We start from the raw sequence: 24,144 nt of genomic DNA, 5'->3' as shown, positions 1-24,144 counted from the left end.
TCAATGATGTTTATCTCCAGGTAAATTTGTTTTCAAATCAGTTGTTTCCTTCATACATTGTGAGTGGGATTGGAGGCTTCAGTGTTGAGTTGTACCTCTAGAGCCAAAACAAGACTGTGCTTAATTATGTGACTGGTAAAGACAAAGCTCCATTGCTTTACTGCTTATAACTAAGTGAGGTGACTCACGGATGGAAAACATAAAGTACGATCATTCTGGTGCCACGTAATTGTGAAAATTATGGTATTTTGTCTTGTGTTAGATCAGAAGCAACGCAAAGCAGCTATCTTGTTGTGATGTGCTGTAGAGGGGCCACCACATCTCCCGCAGATATCCCAGTTCTGGCTGTGACTCTGCTTGGGGATCGTAAGAAACTTTTCGGTCGCTCGCAAGGCTGAACCTGATGATAATGGCTTCTCCAGCCATTCACCTGCAGGCTGTAATTTAGCAAAAAGCCACTTAAATCTCTATTTGTGGAGAGATGTGTATAAGGTAGTAGCGATTCTCTGAGTCCTGGGTGGATTTTCTACTTCATCTTTCAATAGAGAATCATTGCAGCAGAGCTGTTCATCGTATATCTTTACCCGCTCTTCTTACATGTGTTCAGGAAATGAGACCTTGTATGTCAGGGCTTCAATCTGACTGTCAAAGGCCCGTGAAATCCTACATGTCATCTCTTTTGTAAAGTATTTCCTCCTGCAGAAGTTATGAGACTTTGAAGTCACTCTTGAATTAATGAGTCCCTCAAACTTGAGCAGAATGTTCTGTAAGATTAAAACTGTGAGAAATACAACTGTTGGTATAGTGTGAATGAGCAGCTGAGATGTGTTGAAATTTCTAGAATATATTTTCATTATTTTCTTTGTACTTTTCCAACAATGTAATAATTTGTGATTACATTTATTTTCTTTGAAAGAAATATCATTTTCACATTTTATTTTACTGTTTTTTCCCCAATTTTTGTTTCATTCAAAAGGTGTATATCAATACTTTGGTTAATTTCAACAATTTTTGGAAGGAGGTCGATTTTTATCACTTGTGTGAGCCCTAGTGTTTTTTCAAACTCTACAAGTAGTAATTTTCCTCAATGTATGTTTTTAAGATCACGGGTTTAAGGATGAATTATAATGACATAAATATGTCAGTGTTGGGAAGTTCTCAAAATGGGAAAAAATATATGTAGCATAAAAATGCCTGTAGGTATATCAGCTTATTCATATTTGAAGTATATTTTCTGGCTCCTAAATACATACATTTGCCCAGAGTATGCTTGTTTATATTCAGTGTCTCAGGCATGGCACTTGGGTTCTTAGGATGTGTAGGGGCAGCTAATTGCCATGACTTTGAAGTATCACTCTTCAGTTAACTGTGATATGTTTTATTTTTAAGCTGTGGCATATGTTTGGAAGTGTATCCATTTGGGCATAGTATTGTATTTTGGAACTCTACACAACATGTAAGAGGCAGTGTTTTGTTAGGCACTTTTTGTTTTTATTTATGGATATTTAAGAATAATAGCCTGATGTGCTTTGAATATGATTAGATTTAGCTGTCATGATACTTACATAAAATATCTTTTCCTTTTAGGAAATGTACATTGCTGCTCAATAATGTGTTTGCAGTGACAGCTGCATTGTTGATGTCCCTTGCCTTGTTGGCGGGGTCATTTGAAATGCTCATACTGGGCCGCGTTATAATGGGTGTTGATGCAGGTAAGCTTTTGTCACCCTGTACACATCTGAAATGCTTGCACCCTGCATAATCTTTCTTTCCCCAAGTTCGATCTTTCTTTACATCAAAGAAAGGCGCCTTTCAGGGGCTAGCCACACTGATGTCACTGGGACAATACAGCAGCCTAAGGGTTGGAGGATCTGATGTTTGGAGGAGACACTGGAATGGATGCCAGCCGCTGCTGTCCACCCTGCTTGTTCCTTTCCCTTTCCTCCTCCAGCCCTGGTAAAGCATATCTGTCTTCATGCCATGAAAATCCTTTGGCTAGGAGGGTGTAGTCTGTTCATTAAAGCTGCTTGCTGCTTTGTGTTTGGAAGTTGTTGGATCCCAGTTGGATACCAGTAGGATTAAGTGGAAGATTTGGTACATCATCATTTGCTCCTAGCAACACGGTCTTCCTGGTTTTAAAGTAGATCGCGGAGGTGCTGCTGCACCAGAACAGTCCTGCAGCAAGCAGTGAGGTTCTCAGTGAGTTCATGGATCGGTAGATCATAACAAAGACTTACCTAACGTGGAGACAGAGTTGATGAATTAAGATGGTTTTACCCTCTCAGTGTAATTACCTGACTAAACAAAGGACCATGCTTTCACCTTTGCATCACTAAACTTTGTCTATGTTGTTAGTAAGCACAAACTACTGTTGTTTAAAAGTGGATGAGTCTGTCACTTGCGATGTGAAATTCATACGTAATTTTGGTGCTAACCACTTATTTTTGTCTCAGATCACCACCAAACAACTGAACTTCTGGAGCTTTGTAAATATTGTCGTTGTGCTAACCAGGGTTATGCATCTGTTTTCTCCTGGCTTTGAGCAGCATTCTCGCCCTTATTTTATGCCTACTATTAAGAGTTCATTGCAGTGTAAGCCTGTAGTGAGAGGAACATCTACCTAATACCCTTTGCAGTAAAAATATTTTATCTGGCAGTATTGGCTCGCTCTGCCTGACACATTGGTTCTTCTTTCCTTACCTACACCAGTGCTAACGTGATTTTGCTTGCTTTGGAATGAACAAATGTAAAACATACAATCTGTTCTCCCGGTGATTCTTATCTCTGAATAACCTTTGGTGCTTCCCATCAAATAGCAGCCTACACACATCACTGTAGATCTGTAACAGATAATCAATCCCATGGTTATTAAATGGTCCAACAGTAATTAGACATGCAGACAAGATAATTCATACTATCTGTGGATAGATATAATTCTGTTCTTTGCATGTTTTGATGCCACTCTTGTGAGCAGATTAGCATTCAGACTCCTTTCAGTAGATGTTTGTTTTGTACCTGGCATAATGAAAAGGTGATTTGACTTAATATATGGTTTTTTACTTCCTTCGTAGGCATTTCTCTGAGTGCCCTTCCCATGTATTTGAGTGAAATATCTCCTAAGGAAATCCGTGGTTCATTGGGTCAGGTCACAGCGATTTTCATCTGTATTGGTGTCTTCACTGGTCAAGTTTTGGGGCTGCCAGAAATATTTGGGCAAGTGAGTATTTAACAGATGTTTTCTGTGAAAGAACGCAGGCATGCTTGAAGTGTTATATTTTCATATTTTCGCGGAGTCCCTTACGAAAGTGGAAAACAGAAATACTGGGCTTTTGTTTTGAAGCACTTTGAAAAGTGGTTTCTTCCATGTCTTTTAAAAGCATGTGTATGTGACCGAGTTTGGTACACGTGGCAAGCAGTTTTAACAGCTTTGGCAGCCTGTGTTTGTACATATTCAGTTTTTTCCACCACCCTCCTCCCTTTCTTGATGTACATTTATTTTTTTACATTTCCAATTTCTTTGAGTGTCAAGTTCTTAAGAGTTTTTGCATATTTCATTTATAATTTTTCAAAGTCAGATAGAACTGAGGAATGCTTGATTAGAGTTTGTACAGGAACCTGAATAGGAAGACTCTTGCCCAGTATTTCTACAGCTTCTTGTAATGCGATCCTACTTTTAGACTTGGAGGTGAAAGAACAGAGTTAACGTATACCTTTATGCAAAGAGATTATCTATGCTGAGATAAGAGGTTATGTTGCTGTTGTAGGCTGAGATTAACCTGGTGGCCACTGGAGGTCGTTATTACTCTGAATAAATGCAGCGAAGGTTTATTCAGGCTAGCACTTAGAAACACTTCTCATCCGAGACAAATCTTCAAAACAGTGTGGAGGAAGTGTCTGCAGCAATCCTCTCGCAATGAAACCTGAGTGAAGAATCCATTCTGACAGCCAGCAAAAGTAGTAAGCAGTTGAAAAGTGAGGAGAGCTTGTCCTCCCGTGTCCATCCAAATTCAACTCCTTTGTAAATACACAATACCATCCTCCCTGACACTTTTATTTTTGTCTGACCGGCTCTCCTACTCTGTCCCTTTATTCTTTGGCTCACTTATGGTGTTTAGCTCTCCTGAAGGCAAATGGTTTGATTCAACTTACATTTTACTGAAGGACAAATAACTTCCCCTGCTGCCAAAGCAACAGATTTTAAGAAAAAGCTTAAAATGGTTTTCATTGGACCTTCATTGTGTGGCTTCTACAGATGTCCCTTCTCTTGCTTTAAAAGCAGTTACAAACAAGTGTATTAAATGTCAAGAGGCTGATTCGACTGCTTAGAATATGTCAGCTCTTATGTAGTCGGGTTTTTGGTTTTTTTTTCATTTTTTGAAACATGCATAAACTTTTAAAGGTGAGGTGTCATGAAAATTCTTGTTTCCCTGTTAGGTCTTTGGGATATTTTTAATAGGAAATACTTACGCCTTGGTTTCAGCTCGCTCTTGCTCTTTTTATTTCTGTTCTCTCCTTCCCTTCCTTCTGCTCCCAAATTATGGAAGTTGCAATTCTGCTTCTACAACCTGCTTTAGTACGCAGTTAATTAATATTAAAGATAGCAATTAATTTATGTGAGAAGAAATATACCTTATCTGTAGAATTTGTTCTTTTCAAGATAAGTAACATCAGCATGTAAAAGGAACAAAGTTTTGTCTGGTGTGAATCAGAATATTTCCAGTAAAATCACTGGTGATGGTTTGTATTTTCCAGTTAGGTATGGGGGTGTATTTTCCTTTTAATATATTAATAAAATTTAGCACTGAGGGGGAAACCTCACACTGTTTGAAATATGATTCCCTAGTGCAGGCTTATCCGTTTCTGAAGGCTTTATCAAAATTTCCGTTAGTTTCAGTCAAGCCAAGATTTTCTTCCCTATCTTCGTGAAGGCAGTGGGAGTTTTGCAGCAGAAGCAGCAGTCGGGGCCAGAGGACATTGCTGTGGAGGGTACATGTGCTGTGTTCACTTCTGCTGAAGCTGGGAGGCAGCAAACGTGGTGTCCTCCTCCTGAGTTTCTTTAGTCTTTGCAACACTTTCCCCTCTCCCCTCCCCAGCAAACACCTTGCTCAAATTTCTGTTGTTTTATTCGATCGAGTTCAAAAGGAGGTTCAAGATGGTTGCAGGCTATTCTCTAGTTGTCAGCATCTCACTGATTTACGTCATGACTTCTGTTCACTAATGATGTAAAAGCTTCTTATCAAATAATTTCCATATTATTTAACTTTTTTCCTCCGTTGGAGAAATCTTTGTTGCATTTGAAGTGAGGCCAGTTTCCAGATCCGCAGCCACCATATTTTGGAGCCAGCTGTGCATTCATGAGGTCTTATTAATGATTTCAGCTGTAACTGTAAAGCAAACTCTTGCTTTCCTCAGAAGCCTGAGGTCATTTGCGTTATACTTAGGCCAAGGCTGTAGTATGCCATTCTGTGGTATCATTCTGTCTTTATAAAATTCATAAATTGTTCAAAACAAATAGACAGGAAAGTTGTGGTCAGTAGGAGCTTGTCACCAGTGATCACCATTCTGCACAACTGCTTGGGTGAGCACGGAGAAAGACACCTTTGTTAAGTCTGTCTAACGAAGTCCAGCTTTTTAATGATCGGGGCGTAAAACCTCACAGGAATATTTTTGTTGTTGTTGTTCTGTGGTTGGTTGCTTGTTTCTATGAAAATTGGCTGCAAATAATAGTAGTTACAAATACATGTCTTCTGTCATGGTTTCATAACAGTTTTCTCCTGAGCTCTGTCATGTATCTGTTACCTGTAACTTGAGGAAATATCTAAGAGATTATTAACCATAGTGTCTCAGCAGTGATGGTTTTGAAGAAAGGAGGGACAAAGACCGAGTTGGGCATCTTGCTGGAAGAGGCTGTTTGGAACAGGAATGGACATGGGGAGGGCTGCAGGCACGGCCGAGGTCCTGTCTTGCAAGAGATGACAGCGACGCTGCTTGTGTGGCCAAGTAAATAGAGGGAAGGGAGAGGAACTAAACGCTCTGTGTGAACTGCAGAGGGAATAGAGTGGCTTAATCTCAAGGACAAGATTGCTACAAGAATAACTTTTTATAAACGCTCTGTGAATAATTGCACGCTGAAATTCAGCAGAGTGATGTTTGGAACAGACTCCTGGCTGAAGGAGCTTGAGCAGAAAATTTAACTTTTAAATTGGAGCTTGATGCATTTATCTGGATTATATGAGGTTGTTGCCTTCAGTGGTTCTGTAGAAGTCTTTCCACTGAAAATGAAAGTGTTTATGTAGGCGGTGGGACATAGCCTTACAAGCATTTATTAACAATCTCATTGATAACTTCCTCTGTTACCGAATGCAACAGTGTTCCTTTAAATGTGGAAGTGTGATAAAAATAGCTCCGAAGCACTGAGCATTACTTGAAGCAATTCAGAAAGTCCTTACTGATTTTTATGTCAAGTAGGTTAAGCAGCCCCAAAGTGATATTTTAGCAATCTTTTATTCATGAAGACCAGCCCAGGTGAAGCAGGAGACATGTGGGCAGCCCCAGGTTCGGTGCTGGGGGTCAATGGTCACAGCTTTGGCTGTGTTACTGCCTTAAGGCTGTTTGGCTCTTTCCTATTCCTTCAGCCTTCCCAAGCTTTCTGCTGGAAGGGCTGATGGTTGAGAATCTTCTCATTTCCTTGTGATACCTTTTCATGCTAGTTCTGTCAGCTTATTATCATTAATCTTTTGATCTACTGTTATTTATCCCTTAATATCTTTCTCCCCACCCCAAGTGTATCCTTTCTCTTCTCGCCATCACTTGTGATCTTTGTGTTTCAGGTTAGACTTCATCTTCTCTAGTAAAACAAGATCTTAAATCTCTTCCATCCTAGGTGCCTTTCTCGGTACCAATTCTGGTTTTAAATTTGAAGCCAAGAGAACAAGATTATACAGATAACCCAGATGAAATGGCACTTTTAAAAATAGAATTGTATGAAATACTCTCTTATTTCCTGGTTCTCCTGGAAATATTTTGGCTGAAATATTCTGGAACTGCGTTCACTTTTTTTTTTTCCTGTGTCATGCTATATTGACATGGGGCTGCCAAACAGTACTACATCCAATTTTTAATTTATAGTATAAAAGAGCATATACAAGAAAAAAAAAAAAGGTAATAATGATTGTAATACTTAAATACAGGCATTCTTTTGGATTCTGAGTATATCGGCTTTTATTCTATTTGTCTCCAGGGGTACTAAGTTTAGAGTATTAAGTCTGAGGAAGGTGTTCCTTTAGTGAGTAGTGCTCACCAAGAGTGAATATTCCGAATGAGAAAAGCTGCTGTCGTGACACTGGTCCTCTGCTGCTGTGGTCTGATATTCTTATTTTCTTTTCCCTATCTTAATTCCATCCCATCCAACAAATCCCAGCAATGCTTTTTATTCAAGGTTCTGATTCTTGTAGGTCATAACCTGTGGGACAGCACATCTACTTTGTCTCCATTGAGGTCTGGGAAATTACACGATGGTAAAGGTGGCTGGTGATCAGACTACAGAGCACGACTTCCCATGCTGGTGACCTGCTTCTCTCCACCACCCTGACTGCTGAGAGCAGTGTGCTCGTTTTCAGGTGCTAGTGCCTTGGTTTAGCCTCCTGTAAGCCAGAGCCCTTCATCCTTCAGGAAGCTGTGGCAACGGTAGATGACAACTTGGTGCTGGCCCACAGGTGTGCAGTCCTGTTATCTGTTGTAATGTGGGCACTGAATTATTGCTACTGGCTACAAGATTATTTAATTTGGGGCATTTTTGGTTGTATAGCATGTGCGGCTTTCCATATATCTGACTGAAGGAAAAAACAGATCTTAAGATAAGGACGAACTGTTTCAGACCTGTCACTTCTTCAAACACTGCCCTTCAGGTGTTTCCATTCTCTCTGTTTCTGTGATTCTGCAATTTAATCACCCGGCCCATTTTTCTGACAGATTGCTCCCTGCAAAGCAAAAGCCAGTGCATTGTCAACTTCAGTTTTGAAAGTTCAAATTAGACTTACCGTCTTGGGGGAATATTGTCTGGCCTGATTCTGGCACGTTCCGTGTATCTCTCTGTAAGTAACTCATCTAGTTCCTCCTGCGTGTAATGTTCTGCTCCAGAGGTTTTCCTTAGGATGGTAACATCTTTTAAATGTTGTACACCACTGGGCTGTCTCTTCTATTGCTTCAGCTTGTTTAATGAAGGTGGGCTTTAATCTTTCATTAAGTGATAGAGGATTTAGTTTATGAATACAGTTGCTGTAGTTACTGTATTCATTTTTTTTTAATACATTGAGCCTCAGTGTCTCATCTGTGTACAGATATGAGAAAGGGGAGAAAAAAATGTTTAGCGTCTATATTTATTGAGGACAGATAAAAGTGGAATTGAGTGTTGCCATGTTTTCCTCAGACTTCTGCTTTGAGCCCCCTTTCCCGTGTGTGGCGCGTAAGGTTTTGCTGAGCTGCAGTTGTTCCCCCTGGAGTTGCGCCCAGTGGCTGTCTGGCTCCCGCTGCTTCTCTGACCAGAACAGCTCTTTGCCATAGGTAGGCCAACCCCGTGGTGCATAAACACTTAAAGCTATGCAAAACAAAGTACAACCAGAGAAGACTCAGAATTTGTCTTTAAATTATATGCTGTCTTTGTCTAGATTTTCCTTGATCTTTTTTTTTTTTTAACGCAGCTGGAATTTGCAAAACTGCTGTGTAAGTGGTTACGCTTAGAAACTTTACTAATTGGATGTTGTCTTTGTCATTGAAACAAAATGAATTACAGTTTTACATTCTACTTTTTTGAGGAATTTGAGCAGCCTTAATGCATATCTGGCTAGAGATTACCTGTTTTTGAAAAAGAAGTTAGCTGGAAATTAGTCTGTGACACCTGGTGATGCTGGCCAAACTGCCTTCCTGTGACAACTGATTATTTTAGCAAAGAAATTCTGTTGTTAATATAAATATTAATTTCTACAGCAAAATGAGCTAAATTTGGGAAAGGACTAATGAACTTTATAGGCACCGTACTATATGTCTAGTAAGGAAAGATCTTTGTGATGAGTTCCTTTCAAGTTAGTTCTTCTTTACACAAGTGGACCTTGCTAAGGAATGGTTGTAATTTTTTTTTTTGTCTTTTTTTTTAAACTCAAACTAAGAACTTCTGCAGATGCCATGTCAAACACTAATTTTCTTTACAAGACCCCTTAAAAATGATATATTTGAAGCGATAGATAGTTGTGTAGTTAGGAAAGTTTATATAGGAATTTTTCATTTTTCTTTACTAAGTTCTTTTAAAAGCACTCCTTCACTTGCACTAAAATAGACAGTGATGGAATAGGCAGTTGTACAGCCCGTGCAGCTGAAGGCTGTTCTGAAAACTAAGCTTTGATTTTACTTGTCAAAGCTTCATTTTTAGTGTGTTTTTTCCCTTGTTTTTCTTTTTTTTAACTGATCCTTCTTCCTAAGACTCTTGACGCAGATTCAAGGATTCCTTAAAAGCTGTCAGTAAATTATAGATGAGAAAGGAAAGCACTTCAGAATTGCTCTGGGGACCTGCAGCCTGCAGGTGGACACCAATGAGAAAATGGCCTGTTGGAGATGCTCTTGAAACGGGTTTTACACATTAGCATGATAACACAAAAGTATGAATCAACCAGGTTCCTCGTGTTTTTCTGTGAGCTCGTTTGTTCTATATGTTTATCTTCCCCTTGAGCCATGATAGTGTCTATAGTTAAAGATATTTAACTTTCAAGATATGAGTGAGAATTTATTTCAGAATATAGAACCAAGAGCTCTTGTGGCAATAAGAGACAGGTGAACTCTTGCAACTCCATGAAGTATCTTCAAAATGAAACCAGCTTGTGCCTCATGGATGTATGCTGGTTAAAGAATGTAAAAAGGTGGTTGTAGCTTCCATTAGAGTAGGACAAAAGCATCCAGAATCACTTGACTTCCCCAAATGTCCTATTTGCAATGATTCCAAACATCTGGCTGTGTAGAACAGAAAAACGTAACATCTTCATTCTGCCTAGTTATATTCTAGAAATATAACAACGTGAAGCAAAGTCTAGTTGGAGGCCAGTAACCAGTGGTGTACCCCAGGGGTCAGTACTGGATCCAATCCTGTTCGGTGTCTTCATTAATGACCTGGACAATGGTGCAGAGTGCACGTTCAGTAGGTTTTCAGAGGACACCATACTAGCAGATGTAGCTTATACACCAGAGGGTGATGCTGCCATCCAGAGGGACCTCGACAGCCTGCAGCTGACAGGAACTTAGTGAAGTTCAACAAGGAGAACTACAAAGTCCTGCACTGGGGGAGGAACAACCCCAGGCACCAGTATATGCTGAGGGCCACCCAGCTGGAAAGCATCTTGACAGAAAAGGACCTGAGGTCTTGGTGGACACCAAGTTGAATATGAGCCAGCAGTGTGCCCTTGTGGCAAAAAAGATGAATGGGTTCCTGGACTGCATTAGGAGGAGTACTGCTAGCAGGGACATGATCCTTCCCCTCTACTTGGCACTGGTGAGGCCCCACCAGGAGTGCTGTGTCCAGTTCTGGGCTCCCCAGTACAAGAGACAGTCCAGAGAGGGACTACTAAAAGGAGGAAAGGACTGGAGCACTGAGGAAGGGCTGAAAGAGCTGGGACTGCTCAGCCTGGAGAAGGCTCAGGTCAGGGGGATCTTATCAATATATATGAATACCTTAAGGGAGGGTGCATAGAAGGCAGAGCCAGGCTCTTTTTTGTGGTGCCCAGTGACAGGACCAGAGGTGATAGACACAAACTGAAATACAGGAGGTTCCCTCTGAACATCAGGAAACACTTTTTTTTTTTTTTTTTACTGTGAGGTTGACTACGCACTGGTACAGGTTGCCCAGATTGGTCTTGGAGTCTCCATCCTTGGAAATAATCGAAAGCTGTCTGGACATGGTCCTGGGCAGCCAGTTCTAGGTGACCCTGCTTGAACAGAGGGGGTGGACCTCCAGAGATCCTTTCCAACCTCAACCATTCTGTGATTCTGTGAAATAGTAAGTGTACACAGAATTGTATATAACAATTTACAATGGAAAGATCTCCATGTATTCGTGTTGAACTTTCGAAGAGTGATTTCCTAAGGCTCTTAAACCTGAATTCAGGGACTTTAACTAAACTGTATGCCCAAATATGTGAGTAGTCCTGTTAATTTCAGTGGGATAGTTTATATCCTTAGAAACATGCTGCTTTGTGGAGCCTGCTAGTTCTTAGTAGCATCTTCAGAGCAAAAATTAGTGTAGGACATGGGAAAAATAAACTAGGAATTTGGCTCATCAGTTCTGGTCCCCAATTTTTTGATCAGGAGTCACCTTAGTTTAGAGCAGGAGTTTGAAGAGGTGGTTTCAAATACTCCTGTAAACATTCTTCCATTGAGACAGACTTGCAAAAGGTGACTCCATGTTACGCTGGTCCCTGCCTTTCCTCTGAGCTGCTGAGCTGGTACAGTGTTTCATAAAAGCAGAGAAGCAAAGCTTCCTTATATTCTTGGAGTAAAATGCAAAATTCTGAATTAAAGGCTGGAGTCTTCCCAGAAGAGTGTTTTAAATCTTCTGCTAAGGATACAGGTTGGTGCTTGTAAATGGCTGCTCAAATCCATAAGGGGATGGTATCTGCTAAGAATAGCTCAGAAAAACACCCTTACAAATAAAGGAACTTCTAAATACAATCTTAAAAAAAAAAAATAACAAAAGGAAAAAATAGAGAAACAAAAACAGAACAAGAAAACATTTCATCGCTTGTTCAGATAATCACCAATTTCAGCAGGTGTTTGTGTGCCTTTCTGAGCCTGGATTGATTATGTGTTTCTGGATGGAAATCTGCCTGCGCTTCCTGCGAACTGGTACCAGACACGCCAATTAAGAATTGCTTGAGGTAGTGATTTTGAAGATGGCAATCCTTTTTAAAATATTCCCTGGGTTCCTTTTTTATCTAGCAATGGGAAATTTCCTTCATCTTTTCACAGTAACGTATAAGACGCAGAGTTTCTTATTGCTGAAGCAATTTCTGTGTCATTTATCAAGGCACTGGCACTTAATTACAAGCTATGAGTTGTTGATCAGGGGCTAGGAGGTCACCTCATCCAATAGTTGATGCAGCCGAGGGAAGCTGCTGTGCAGCCATCAGGCTAGAGATATGTGGTCTTGGTGGTGCTGACAGGGATACAGAAACGCTGCCAGGACGCTCTGGGTTGTTGCATGTTCATAGTTCAATAATACCCATGGGAAGAGAAGGTCTGCTCTGTTACACCAGCCTTGTTGGTGGCATGTGGTGGGTGTTGATATATTTGTAATGGAGACATTAAATGAGGTATTGTGTTTATATCTATTGAGGACCAGCTGAGATTATGTATTTACTGGAGATTATAAATCAGCATTTTATTGGTTCCCCCAGACAGACACAAAGGTATTTATTCATCCCTTTTCAGTACAGAACTCATTAAGCAATGCATGGGAAAACAGCTGTGAGTGTTCAATTTGCATATGAGTTTCAGTCCATTAGAGTTGTGCTGTGAGACTTCAATTCTGAAGTTCCTGAAGTTTTAGGAACAACGCATAGCTGATTGGACATATGTAGTACTGAAACATTGCAGTTTTGCATTTGGGAAGGAGAACATCTGCTGGAGAGGATTTTTCTGAATGTGGAAGTGTGGTTACAGAAGAAAGAGAACTATGGAGATACATCTATTTATTTATTTGGGTTTTAGCTGGAAGAGGGTAGGTTTAGATTAAATATTAGGAAGAAAATTTTCACTTTAAGGGTGGTAAGGCACTGGCACAGGTTGCCCAGAGAGGTTGTTGAGGCCCCATCCCTGGAGGTGTTTAAGGTCAGGCTGGATGGGGCTTTGAGCAACCTCGTCTGGTGGGAGGTGTCCCTGCCCATGGCAGGGGGGTTGGAACTCGATGATCTTCAAGGTCTCTTCCAACCTAAACCATTCTATGATTCTACTCATTGCTGAACAACAGACTTAATGGCAGAACATCTAATGTTTGGGTGAAAGTTTATCATCAGTGAGGACTACTTTCTCATAGACAGTCGAAAGAGTGCCCACCAAAGTCTTGAGAAGGTAAGTTTTCTATGTAGCAGCACTCTGTTTAATTAGGTCAGTTGGAACAGCAGTAGACAAGCTTTCATGGAAGGGTGTCCTTCAACAGGTCTGCAGTTTCAAAACACCATGGAAGTTGAGAGTAGTTGCTTATAATTTGCTTGTCAGACTGCTTTCTACTGATCCACTGAAACATAGTTAACACATGTAACTAAACTTAGAACATTTGTTTTTATTGTCTATATACTTAAGGTTTGACTTTTTGCTTCTTTGTCGACTTAAAAAGGTGGACTTTCTCACTTAGTGCAGTTGACCTAATAACAGGCAGTATCTGTCCATGAACCTCATTGTATCCTGTGTTAGCTCGTCTTCGCTTCAGAACTTTATGAGCAAGTAAATGGTTTAGATTTGCCTGTCTCCCTAGTGCTTGAGTATCTGATAATATTTAAAAATCTGGTTTTGAGGAATAAATCTAAATGCTTTGACCTGTGACTTCCTTCCCAGTGTGTGTCACATGCTGGGGAGATAACCAACATTTAAACCTTTTCGAAGGTTCTGGATGATTAACATTTCAGTTTTAATTTCCATTGTCCTTTGTAAAATCATCCATCATTGAAAATTCATGTCCTAATATGTAAATTTGTCCTTTACAAATAGGATATTAATGCTGTGGTAAATTGGTCAAGCATCATAGGGTAGCATGCAGCCATCGTATTGAGTAGTAGGGTGTATTTTCTAGACTTGTGTTTCTTAGTTTGCTTTTGAAACCACTGGCAAAAACAAAAATCAGGAGGCATATTCTTGATTAGTACTTTGAGGTATTTTTTAACTTAAATGTCAAATTTATTTTTGTTTGTTTTTTAAATCAAAACCAGATCTGTTGCCATTAAAATAGTGTCAAGATTAAGTATTCAACTGTTTCAGTTGTTTTTAAAACAACAAATGCCTTTTGGGTTTTTTTATGTTTTTGTTTTTTTTCTTAACCTTGTTATTCCTTAGTCTAACCTTTATAACTTCAGTTTAGCAAAATATAGTTACACAAAAAAAGAACTGCATCTAATATAATTTCTAGATGCCCCGGAGCATTTTGCTTCACCTCCTGCTGCAGCCCCAGGAGGATGCAGGTCTCCGGAGTTGTGTGTGTCACATCTGCCAGTCCCACAGGGACATCTGAGGTACCCTAGGGCATCTAAATGATGCTATACGCTCATGTTTGGGAGACGGAACCTTATCCTGTTCAATTACTTTAATTTACTATTTTATATTTTATTATTTATGGAAGTTAACCAGAGTCTACGTGCATAGTTCACAGGAAATTTTGTCAGAAATTCTGCGTAGCTCCAACATACTTTTAATACTTCTTTCTAAAGAAGCTCAAGTATATATGCTGGCTGCTGATAATAATCCCATTTGAAAGCTCGCCATTTCCCATTGCTTTTCTCAGAATTTTTTTCTGAAATTTTCTCAGAAATGAATAAGCAATGAAGGCAAATCCTGCCATTTAAGTGCCCAGTAAAAAGATAGTTGTTACTCCAATACAAAGTTGGACTAAAAAGCATCTTGGGACCTTGTAACAGACACTTTAATTCTCCCTGTCAATATGTACAACATGATCTAACATGCAATCTAATCAACACAAGGTAGTGGGATCTGGACACCAACCACTTTCAAGGCTGTTTTAAGCCTTGATCCAAAGGTGGTTTATTCAGTAACAAATCTCCCTCTGACTTCTCTGGATTTTAGATTAGGATTGTACAGCCTTAAGTCTGGTAACTTTCTGTGCTGTTTAATACCTGGAAAGACACTGAGACTTGAGTAATCTTGTTGTCAGAGCTGTATCTGTAGTAGTGACATATAAAAATAAATATCCATGTGGGTGCAGAACAGAGGTGACATACAAATGCTATCTGAGTTACCTCTGTTTTAAACGAGAAGGTAAATGATTCGTAACTCTGTTATTACAACATATTTTGACGGAAGTGGGTTACAGAAATGGTCATGCAAAGAGAAGACTGTATCCAGCAGGGATGCAACAGGGAGGTTAGTGCCCTCTGCAGCCAGAGGAGGTTGTAAAGCGGTGTTGGGGGTGACGCAAGGAAGGTGAGAGGAAGACGTGTTCTGTACCTTATGTGAGCAGCAGATCTGAAGCCTGAGATAAGGAAGAAGTACTCGTTTCTCACCTCCCCTCATGGTCATCACCACTGTGCCATACCCTTGACTCAAGGAAGAAAAGACAGTTCTAATGCTAGGAAATTAGTTCCATCTCAGTGCTTTTTCAGTCCTTTGCCCCAGGCCAGTGAAGTTGTCCTTTACCTTTAGGAGTTTTTTATGTGGCACATTAACAGTTTAACAGAGAAATGCTGGGCTTGTGCAGTCTTCTCAGCTTTGCACACCCAAGTAAGTCTGCTTAGTCTGTTCTGAGCAGGGATGTGATTGTGTGTGTGTATGTGTGAACCAAAATATTTCTGATACGAAGTTTTCGTGCCAAGTCTCTACTAAAGAGGATAAGATTAAATTGCCTGAACATAAACATATAGTATCATTTTGATGCCTTAGGGTACCTTAGATGTCCCTGTGGGACTGACAGATGTGACACAGAAAATCCCAGAGACCTGCATCCTTCTGGGGCTGTAGTGGGAGGCGCGGGAAGATGCTTCAGGGCATCTAGATATCATACTAGATGTAATTCTTTTTGTCCATGTGTATGTGATTATATTCTGCCAGACTAAAGTTTTAAATGTGTTAGTGCTTCTTATAGGAACGTAAAAGAGAAGAGACTGCCAAATCACTAGTTCCTGGACGTTTTGAGTATCTTGCACTGGATGCAAGGGGCTTTTGTTTCTTTGCTCCCCATGTATAAAATGGATAAAATATGTCTTTTTACATGAGAAAGGTATTATACAAAAATAAATCATTGCTCTTTGTAAAGTGTTCAGTGCTCTAGGAAACCCATCATAACCCCCCCAAGGAATTAATTCCAGAATTAATATTTAAAGGAGTTTGGAGTAGTGACTGGTAAATAGACCTGCTCAATGAGGGATCACAGTTCATCCTGTGCACTGAATGAGAAAAAGGCAAAGTGAGTATTTATTTTGATACGATCTCCTGCAAGTTTCAGGCAGTAAAGCAAGATGAGCCCTTGATAGCAGCTCCATGAGGTGGTGTGGCTGTTATACTGGGATGCAAAGCAGGGCTGGAGTCTGTCCTCTGGGCCTCCAGTCTCTGGAGTGCCCTGTGGTATCCTGTGTGCAGGCTGCTGCCTCGGAGAAGGGGTTTGGGGCTTGCCGTTGGGGTGCAGTAATTTCCCCATGGCTCTAGAATGGACAGGAGGCAGGGATGCGGGAAACATGTCCTGGGGCACTTGGGGTCAGGGATGCTCAGCTGGACGTGGGGGTCTCCACAGCAGAGAAAACCAAAAGTGGGGAGAAAGCAAACAAGGAGCCTGCCTGTGCTGTAGTGGTTGATACTAGGTTGGGGACGGGGATGCATGTCCAGATTATGCTTTTTAAATAAATAAAAAAAATTAGAGAGAGTGAGTAGAGCCTGTGGCAGTTCGTGTATCTCCCTACTCAGTCTTTTTTATCGTGTCATACATCTTGTACTGGTATACTTAATTGGCCTCACTAGATCTTTCAAAAAGTGAGTGTCTGTGTACAGGGCAGTACAAGTACAGCACTTCTTTCCACCTCTGTTGTACCACCTTGTCAACAATTCAGTTCTCACTTTTCAAATTTTTACATATATATGTTCAAATTCTTAGTCGCTTCTGTGTTGAAAGTGTCTTCAAATTTTATCAAAATCTTTCTAATTAGGGAAAATATTAAATGTAACCAGTGCTTAAATAGGTCATTAAACTTCATACGGCCCAATGGTTCAGCTTTCAGCAGTGGCTGTTGACATTTTCCCCGTGCCAGTTTCTTTTCCACCTTTTAATTGTTACAGTAGGTTCCATTCTCTGCACTTCAGCTGATGAATCTCTGGCATACTTACATTTGCTTTACTGTATTCCGGTATAATTTAATCTTGTCTAATTTGCAGTTCATAAATCCATGTCGTGCTTTATCCATTTCCCCCCCTCGCCCTTGCATTTCTGCAGCTTTGCACTTTATTATGTCAACCTTTGAATGAGTCTGTGGTTGTCAAACTCACTCTACTATTTAACTGTCTTTTGTAAATAGATCAAAGCTGGGTTTTTCACGCTCCAGCCTAAGCAAATATCCATAATGTGACAGTTTAAAATTAAAATCTTACCATCTTGACATGTTATTTGTACTGATTCTGAGTAGGTGATGAGTCAGGTCCCCTGTAATTAAAATATTTAATGCTCTTTTAAGTTTTTCCTGAGATAAAATGGGACGTGGTTGTTTTCATTTCTCTCAGTAGTGCCTGAGTGCTTCTCCTTACTGATGACAATTGAGGTAAAGTGTTATGTCTCTTCCAAGTCATTCCTACGCTTTCTTCTGCCTTTACCTTATTATTGCTTCTGAGCATTGTCCCAGTTTGTATCTTGTCCTATTCGTTCTTAAAAAGGTTAGGGAAGCCCTCTTTTCCCTGCTTCTTTTAATTCTCTTTATAGGATCTAATTCAGCTTGATTTTCAGCAATTTTTATTTTATACTTTCAGACCAACAAATGTATGAAACTTTTAAACTCATTTTAGTCCTCCTATTTCTTTTCTGTAGTGGGATGAAGAATTTGAACGTCAGTAATATAAATTAAGAGAAAAGCAAGTAGAATGCATGTTCTATAGCACTGAATAGGCATCATCCAAAAACTATTGAAATGGATGGAGAAGTTTCCATTGACTTCAGTGACTTGCTGATCAACTCATGCCAGCAATGGCAAGTGGGAGCGTATTCATGATTGTTTTACTCTAACGTTTTAGAAGTTAGCATAAGAAAAAGTGAAACAAAAGTCGTTCATAGAGGAAGGAAGGGAAGCTCCGTGTGTTATGTGGTGAAAACAGAGGGCTTTTTATTATGCTGTCACTTATTATACTGTTATTTATTGCAAAGGGTAAGTTCAGAAGTTCAGTCTCGTTCATAGCTTTTTCAAAATAACACTTTCAGAAGAGTTATTTGAGAGAAACGTGAAAAACCATACACTACGGGAGACTTCAAAAGGGGTGAAAGCTTATACCAAGCAAGTCTCCATAGGTTGGCAGAATGTTAACAACAACAATATACAGGAGAGACTTTTTATTTTTCCCTTTAAAAAGTGTCCTTGGCATTGTGGAAAAAACCTACAGGAAATACCACATGTTGATCAAGAGTAAGATTTTTATCTATAAGTATTGTAAAAAGTTCTAACATCCTATAAACTTTTTAATATGGTTTATAGCAAGTGTATTTATATTATAGGAAATTATGATAGAGATTAAATAAAACAATGACAATTTTTTAATGCCTTTATATGAAAGAAATGTCAGATTCCAAGCAGACATAGACTAAAACTTATCAGTTGTACTGCCTGTTTTCTGAAGTTATTCTTTACAAACAGGTACCTATTTTTTAGTGTGATTTATTAACTGATCTTGAAGTCTTAACTAGTTTAATATTCTAATTTTTAAAATAAGACTGAGACTCATTTGTTTATAAATAGATTGTTAACCACTCTTGGTTCTCCTATGTTAGGCAAAGTTTTCCTCCACTCGAATGCATTTAAAAAAAAAAATTCAGAATGAAGAAATAGGATCTTGAAGTCCTCATGGTAATGGAAGCTCAAAAGAAGACTGATAACCTTGAGCTTCAAATTTTTTTAAAAAATCCCTTTCTCGAGTTGTTTTCCCATCCCAGGAGATTAAAAAACCCCCCAAACCTGCCACTTAAACAGTAGGTGAAAAGTTTCATTAGGACATACCCTGCATATTCTATGTTAGTAAGTTATCTCAGTCCCCAGTTCAGGTTCGAGGCTTGATTACACCCATACCATGCAGTAAATTGTGTTTTAGCAGTTGCATTGCTGAAGTGGGAGAATGTAAAATAAAAACTATCAACAGAAACTAGTTTGAGGGCTTTTGACTTCCAATTTAACGGTAGAAAATGGTATTGGAATAAAATTTATCCAGCTCTGTTAGGGGAAATGTGGGCTCTGAATGGATGGATTCATTCTGATGGGAGGGACAGGATCCAAACCCCTGGTGCCTCTCGGAGCTCACTCAGCCAAGTTGCAGCGTAGTCTACTTTTGATCTAGCCAAGCTTTTGAAAATGTGCTAGACACAATGCCGGAGCAGTAGGCCCACTGAAGTCTCAGCAGGCTTTTCAATTAAGAACCGAGTCTCAAATTAGAAAGCGTTGAATTAAATAGATGAATGATGAACTTGGAGAAAACAACTAAAAAATTTCATCTTGACATTGAGTTGGAACAGGAGGCATCTTAAGAACATTCACAGATTAAGGGCCATTTTGCAGGAGACAATAGTGCTGGCATCTTTTTCCTTCAGCTACTTGAAAGTATCCTGTCTTGAGAGTAAGCCCAGAGAGCTACGTGAGTTCTCTGCTGCTTTTCCCAACCTTTTCCTGAAAGAGCTTTGCTCAGGTCGCCCTCTGTAGCTGGTTTTAAATAATGAATATGTTTGATGATGTTAACAACTTTGTTTCAGATGATTTCAAAGAAAATTAGCCAAGTGAAGTTGTGTCTGGAATCTGCTAGCAGTTGAGTAGATTCATATAAATGGTGTTGGATAGTGCAGCACCTTGTGCTCTGCACCTACGCTGCAGTGGGGCTCTGGTAGGTGAAAACCACTGGCTTCTGTAGGGGGGACTTGCCAGAAGAGGGGTCATTGGTGCTTTGTGTTGGTGGGGATACTGCAGATGGCTCTTGTGTTTCAGGTCCTTGCCGAAGACTTCCAGCAGATCACTTGCAAGGCAACAGAAAAAGTACTTTCTATTTCACAGAATTGGGAACAGGGCTGTCAGCATTTCGTTTGAACATCTGAGCTAGGTTAGCTAATTCAGAGTGGGAAACAGTCTAATTTTTCTTAGTATTTTGTATAATGTTTCTAAGTATTCTTAGTTAAACCACCAAAAGGACTTCTTTAAGGTCCTCTGATTTTGAGACAGGAGGATAGGTGAAACATATTTCTTATACTTAAATTAGCATGGAAGCCAGCTTAAGAGGGGGAATCATTGGCTGCAAGAGAAAACATTCATAAAGACAACCTCACTTTGGTTAGCCAGGTAGCTTGTTTGTTGTTAAATTATATAGCCGTCTTGCACTCTAATTACATTGAACTGTATACGTACTCTTTTCTGAATGGAAATGAAAACTGCCTGTGTGTTAGTTGTACCTGTAAAGCAAATGTTGTGTTTTTCCAAGTAGAAGAGGCTCATGGTGAGCCCTCAGCCCAACTTGGTTGGTTCCCAGCACCTGTGAAATGCTGAATGGTCACCACATGTGTTACACCAAGAACCACAGAACTGTGTTAAAAGCAGCTTAGCTAAAGTGTTATCAGGATTTTAGCCATAGTGTAACAATTAGAGGACTGAGCCAAATATATATGTGTGTATATATATATTTTTAGATCAATTAGATTGGACTAAGAGGCAACATGCAGGTACATGTAACTATATGAAAATAGTGTTGTACCGTTTCTTGAAGCTAATGAGTGATATCACTGTGAGTGGGGATGAGTTGTAGAATATATATTTGAGTATGTATCAGATTTTTACCTATATAGTTGTTGATGCTGAAGGAAAGGCAAAACATGTTATGTACTGCTGTTTTCCAGCTTCCCTGCCTCTCTTTTCTCATGCTCAGTCAGTTGATGGTTTGAATTCTGTCTTCCTGGGTCCTTGAGGAAGGTGATCTGAGGGGGAAGTGTTCAGACTGCTTACTAAGCTCGGGCAGAAGACATCACTCTGCTCACTGACACAATATGTTGAATGATGAAAAGTTACAGTGTTTCCCATCAAAGCTATTTTTCTTTCTAGTATCACTATGGGAGAGCATTACTGACTGGTGTTTGCATCCATTTGCAGGAATCTCGGTGGCCTTACTTATTTGGAGCCATCATTGTTCCTTCATTGATACAAGTCGTGATTCTGCCTTTTCTTCCTGAAAGTCCTCGTTACCTCCTACTTGAAAAACATAACACGAGCAAGGCAGAAAAAGGTATGATGTGTTACTTTCTTGCAACAAAGGATTGGTTTTTTGTAGGGATGCAGGCTGGAAAGTAATTCTGATATCACAGTAAAAGGGAAATATTCCAATAGGAGAGAATCTCTTGGCAGTTATTTTTCCCCTCACCTTTTTTGTTTGTCTTTGTGTGTGTGTGTAAATATAACTGTTGCTTTGGGTTTTTTTTTTAAGAAATTAAATTATCCAACAAACTAACCTGTGTAGCATTACTCATGGTAATACAAAGCTAACCAAATCATCCTGCTGTTGTGCTTCAGCAACTATATGCAGGGTTCATCTGGGAGTGAAAGGTGGTTTTGGTCTTCATGACTCTTCCTTATCTACAGTCTTTGCAGTTTGGCTAACAAAACCACAGGTTTTGTTACTGAGTTTTGTTCAGTAGTCACTGTGTTCGACCCTGTGCTTCTGTAACTCAATAACCTTTGTAGATCTAATAAAAACCTCATACGCCTATTGAACTGAATATTTTCAGTGTTTCCGTATAGCTTGCTTCAGTTTCACAGGCACAGACCAGAATAATTTGTTCTTACTTGAGGTTGTATGTATAAAAGAATTTGCCTGTGTGATCACAGCTGCTGTATACTTTGCCCCTGTAGAATTCCTATGGTCAGTTTTAAGTCCCAATATAGCGTCACGTCATGGCTGAGAAAATGTTGAAAATTTAGTTTTACTTATTATAGGGATACATTAAAAAACAGGAGTGTACAAAGAAGGAAGGAGTCTGATTATAATACCAAAATGTTTGCAGAACGTAACTGTGCTTTGAAAATTATTCATAAAAACTTCATTTGAATATGACCCTTAATACTTTCAGTCACTAACTAGTTGCTTGCAAAATTACTTGCAAAGTGCAAATCAGCCCCCGAAACTTCAATTTAATAAACTTGTAGCATGAAGTTAATGCACCTCACTCTACCCTGTTTTATCTACTATGAAATGAAAAACTGGCCTTTTTTTTGTTCTGATGAGCACTGTGAAATAGAAATGACACGCTAATGCAGAGACTCTCCTGTTGTCTCAGTTCGGTGTTGAATGTTGTAAATGTTGGAGTCTGAAATATTCAAAGATATGGTAGAGTATTTAAAAAAAAAAAAAAAAGGAGAGAAAGAAAAAGGAGAGAGCAAAAGGTGCAGGGCTTTGGGGGGCAGTTCTTTAGCTTTACAGAGTCAGCAGAGATTTGGTGAGGCAGAGAAAAGCTTTTCCAGGGACTGTGAAGGAAAGGGCTTGCCTGCCAGCCGTGGCCAGAGCACCCAGCAGGGACACAGCTTGGGGCTGGCTCTTGGGTAGGGACTTCTGCGGCACCACGGCTGGGCTGGGGAGAAACGCCTTTGGGTGCCAAGTTTAAATTGGCTCATTTCTACCTGATAAAATTGTAAATGTATTTCTGGAGCTATGGCTGGCAGAGAGCCTGCATCTGCAGTGCTATTGCACAGTGTCACACTTGTTAAAGGCATCTATTGGAAACGCTGCCACGCTACCTGGAAACCTCAGCGCTGGCAGCGAAGCTGGGCCTCTCCCAGGTAAAGTTTAAAAATTGTAAAAAAATTGGCAGTAAAATAACACCACCTGCCTTGAAATTCACACCATTTACTGTTGCTGGTAATGGACCAACTCCAGTCTGCGGTGTTTTCATCATATGAGTTCTGAAAATGATTTGAAAGCTAATCTAGAAGCATTGGTGGTGGACTTCGGAGTAGAAGACATCAGGAGAGCAAAGCTCCCCGCACCTTATTTGGTAGCTGAAGGGAAACGAGCTTTTGCAATTGGCCCGCTGATTACAAGCAGGTGGCTTTCATGAGCCATCTTAAAGACTGCAAATTTAGCTACTCTGAGGAAAAAAAGCGGAGGCTGATTTAAAAGAAAAACAAACAAACTTTTCAAAGTAACTGCTTATCACTAGAAGCTTTTGGACCAGATTAATTCTACAAGAAAAAAAAAATGATACGGAGATATGTTGTAGTAGAGAGTGAAACTCGTTTTGAGTGTAGTCTACAGAGCTTTTGAAACAGGTCTGGACCAATGATTCTAGACAGAGGCTTGCAAAGGACCGTAGGACAGTGAAGTGTATACATCCCCCTGAATTTCCCTCCCGCTCCTTGCCCATCAAGCAGCCATGCTTCCAGAATTGGCCACCTTGTTGCACAGGCAAGGTAGCCTGTGGGCTACCAGGCGCAAAACAGGTCAGGATGACTCTTAGACATCGTTTTGGAGTTCATAAAATCCACCTGTACGGCAGCATAGACCATATCGCTGAGGGGACTAGCTCCAGCGCGGGTTAAGTCCGCACCGGGGAAGGGAGTCGCGGCACCGACACAGGCCGCTTTTCAGGACTTCCGGAAGTTTCTGGAAGGCGAGGTGGAGAGGTTGAGGACTATCAGGGAGTGTGTGAGAGAGAGATGGACTGGCGGAGCCGCCCCCTGAGGCTCCACGAGTAGAGGATCCCCTCCCCTCTTGCCGTCAGGCAGAAGGAGGGGGCCTAAGGGATGGGGAGGAATGGAAACGGGTCTGTGCTCGGGGAGGCAGGGGAAACCCTCCGCAGCCTCCCTCCCCTTCCCGCTTGCCCTCACACAGCAGGTATGAGGCTCTGGAACTTGAGGGGCAGGAGAATGAGGACACAGAGGAAGGCCCATCCAGGGGGTTGCCAAGGGCGAGCCAGCCCGCCCCATGCATTAAGACTGTTCAAAAGAAAAGGAAGGTAATTGTTGTGGGTGATTCCCTTCTAAGGGGAACAGAGGGCCCCGTATGCCGACCAGATCCATCTTTTCCTCTCGTTCCCTTAAATAGTGGTCACGTGCCTGCTTGGTGAATCAGTTAAACTCACTGGGTCAACAGAAAACTCTGCCTTTTCTTTTTATTACTGGCAGAGTTTCCTGCTGGTTCCCCATGCCGGACTGACTCGCCTGGGTCACTGGACTGGAG

The 24,144-nt window shown here is 40.4% G+C and overlaps 1 protein-coding gene across 1 annotated transcript in view; it reads left to right on the top strand.

Annotated features, from left to right (window-relative positions):
• SLC2A9 (solute carrier family 2 (facilitated glucose transporter), member 9) overlaps positions 1-24,144 on the top strand; it is a 112,042-nt gene that overhangs the window by 18,058 nt on the left and 69,840 nt on the right. Inside the window, exons 4-6 of the mRNA XM_009880537.1 lie at positions 1,588-1,712; positions 3,072-3,217; positions 21,066-21,198. Of these exons, the coding sequence (XP_009878839.1) occupies positions 1,588-1,712; positions 3,072-3,217; positions 21,066-21,198 (404 nt within the window). The remainder of the gene's footprint in view (positions 1-1,587; positions 1,713-3,071; positions 3,218-21,065; positions 21,199-24,144) is intronic.

Source organism: Charadrius vociferus, unplaced genomic scaffold (genome assembly GCF_000708025.1).
Source record: "Charadrius vociferus isolate BGI_N301 unplaced genomic scaffold, ASM70802v2 scaffold603, whole genome shotgun sequence".
NCBI lineage: Eukaryota > Metazoa > Chordata > Aves > Charadriiformes > Charadriidae > Charadrius > Charadrius vociferus.
This window is presented reverse-complemented; position numbering and strand designations above follow the sequence as displayed.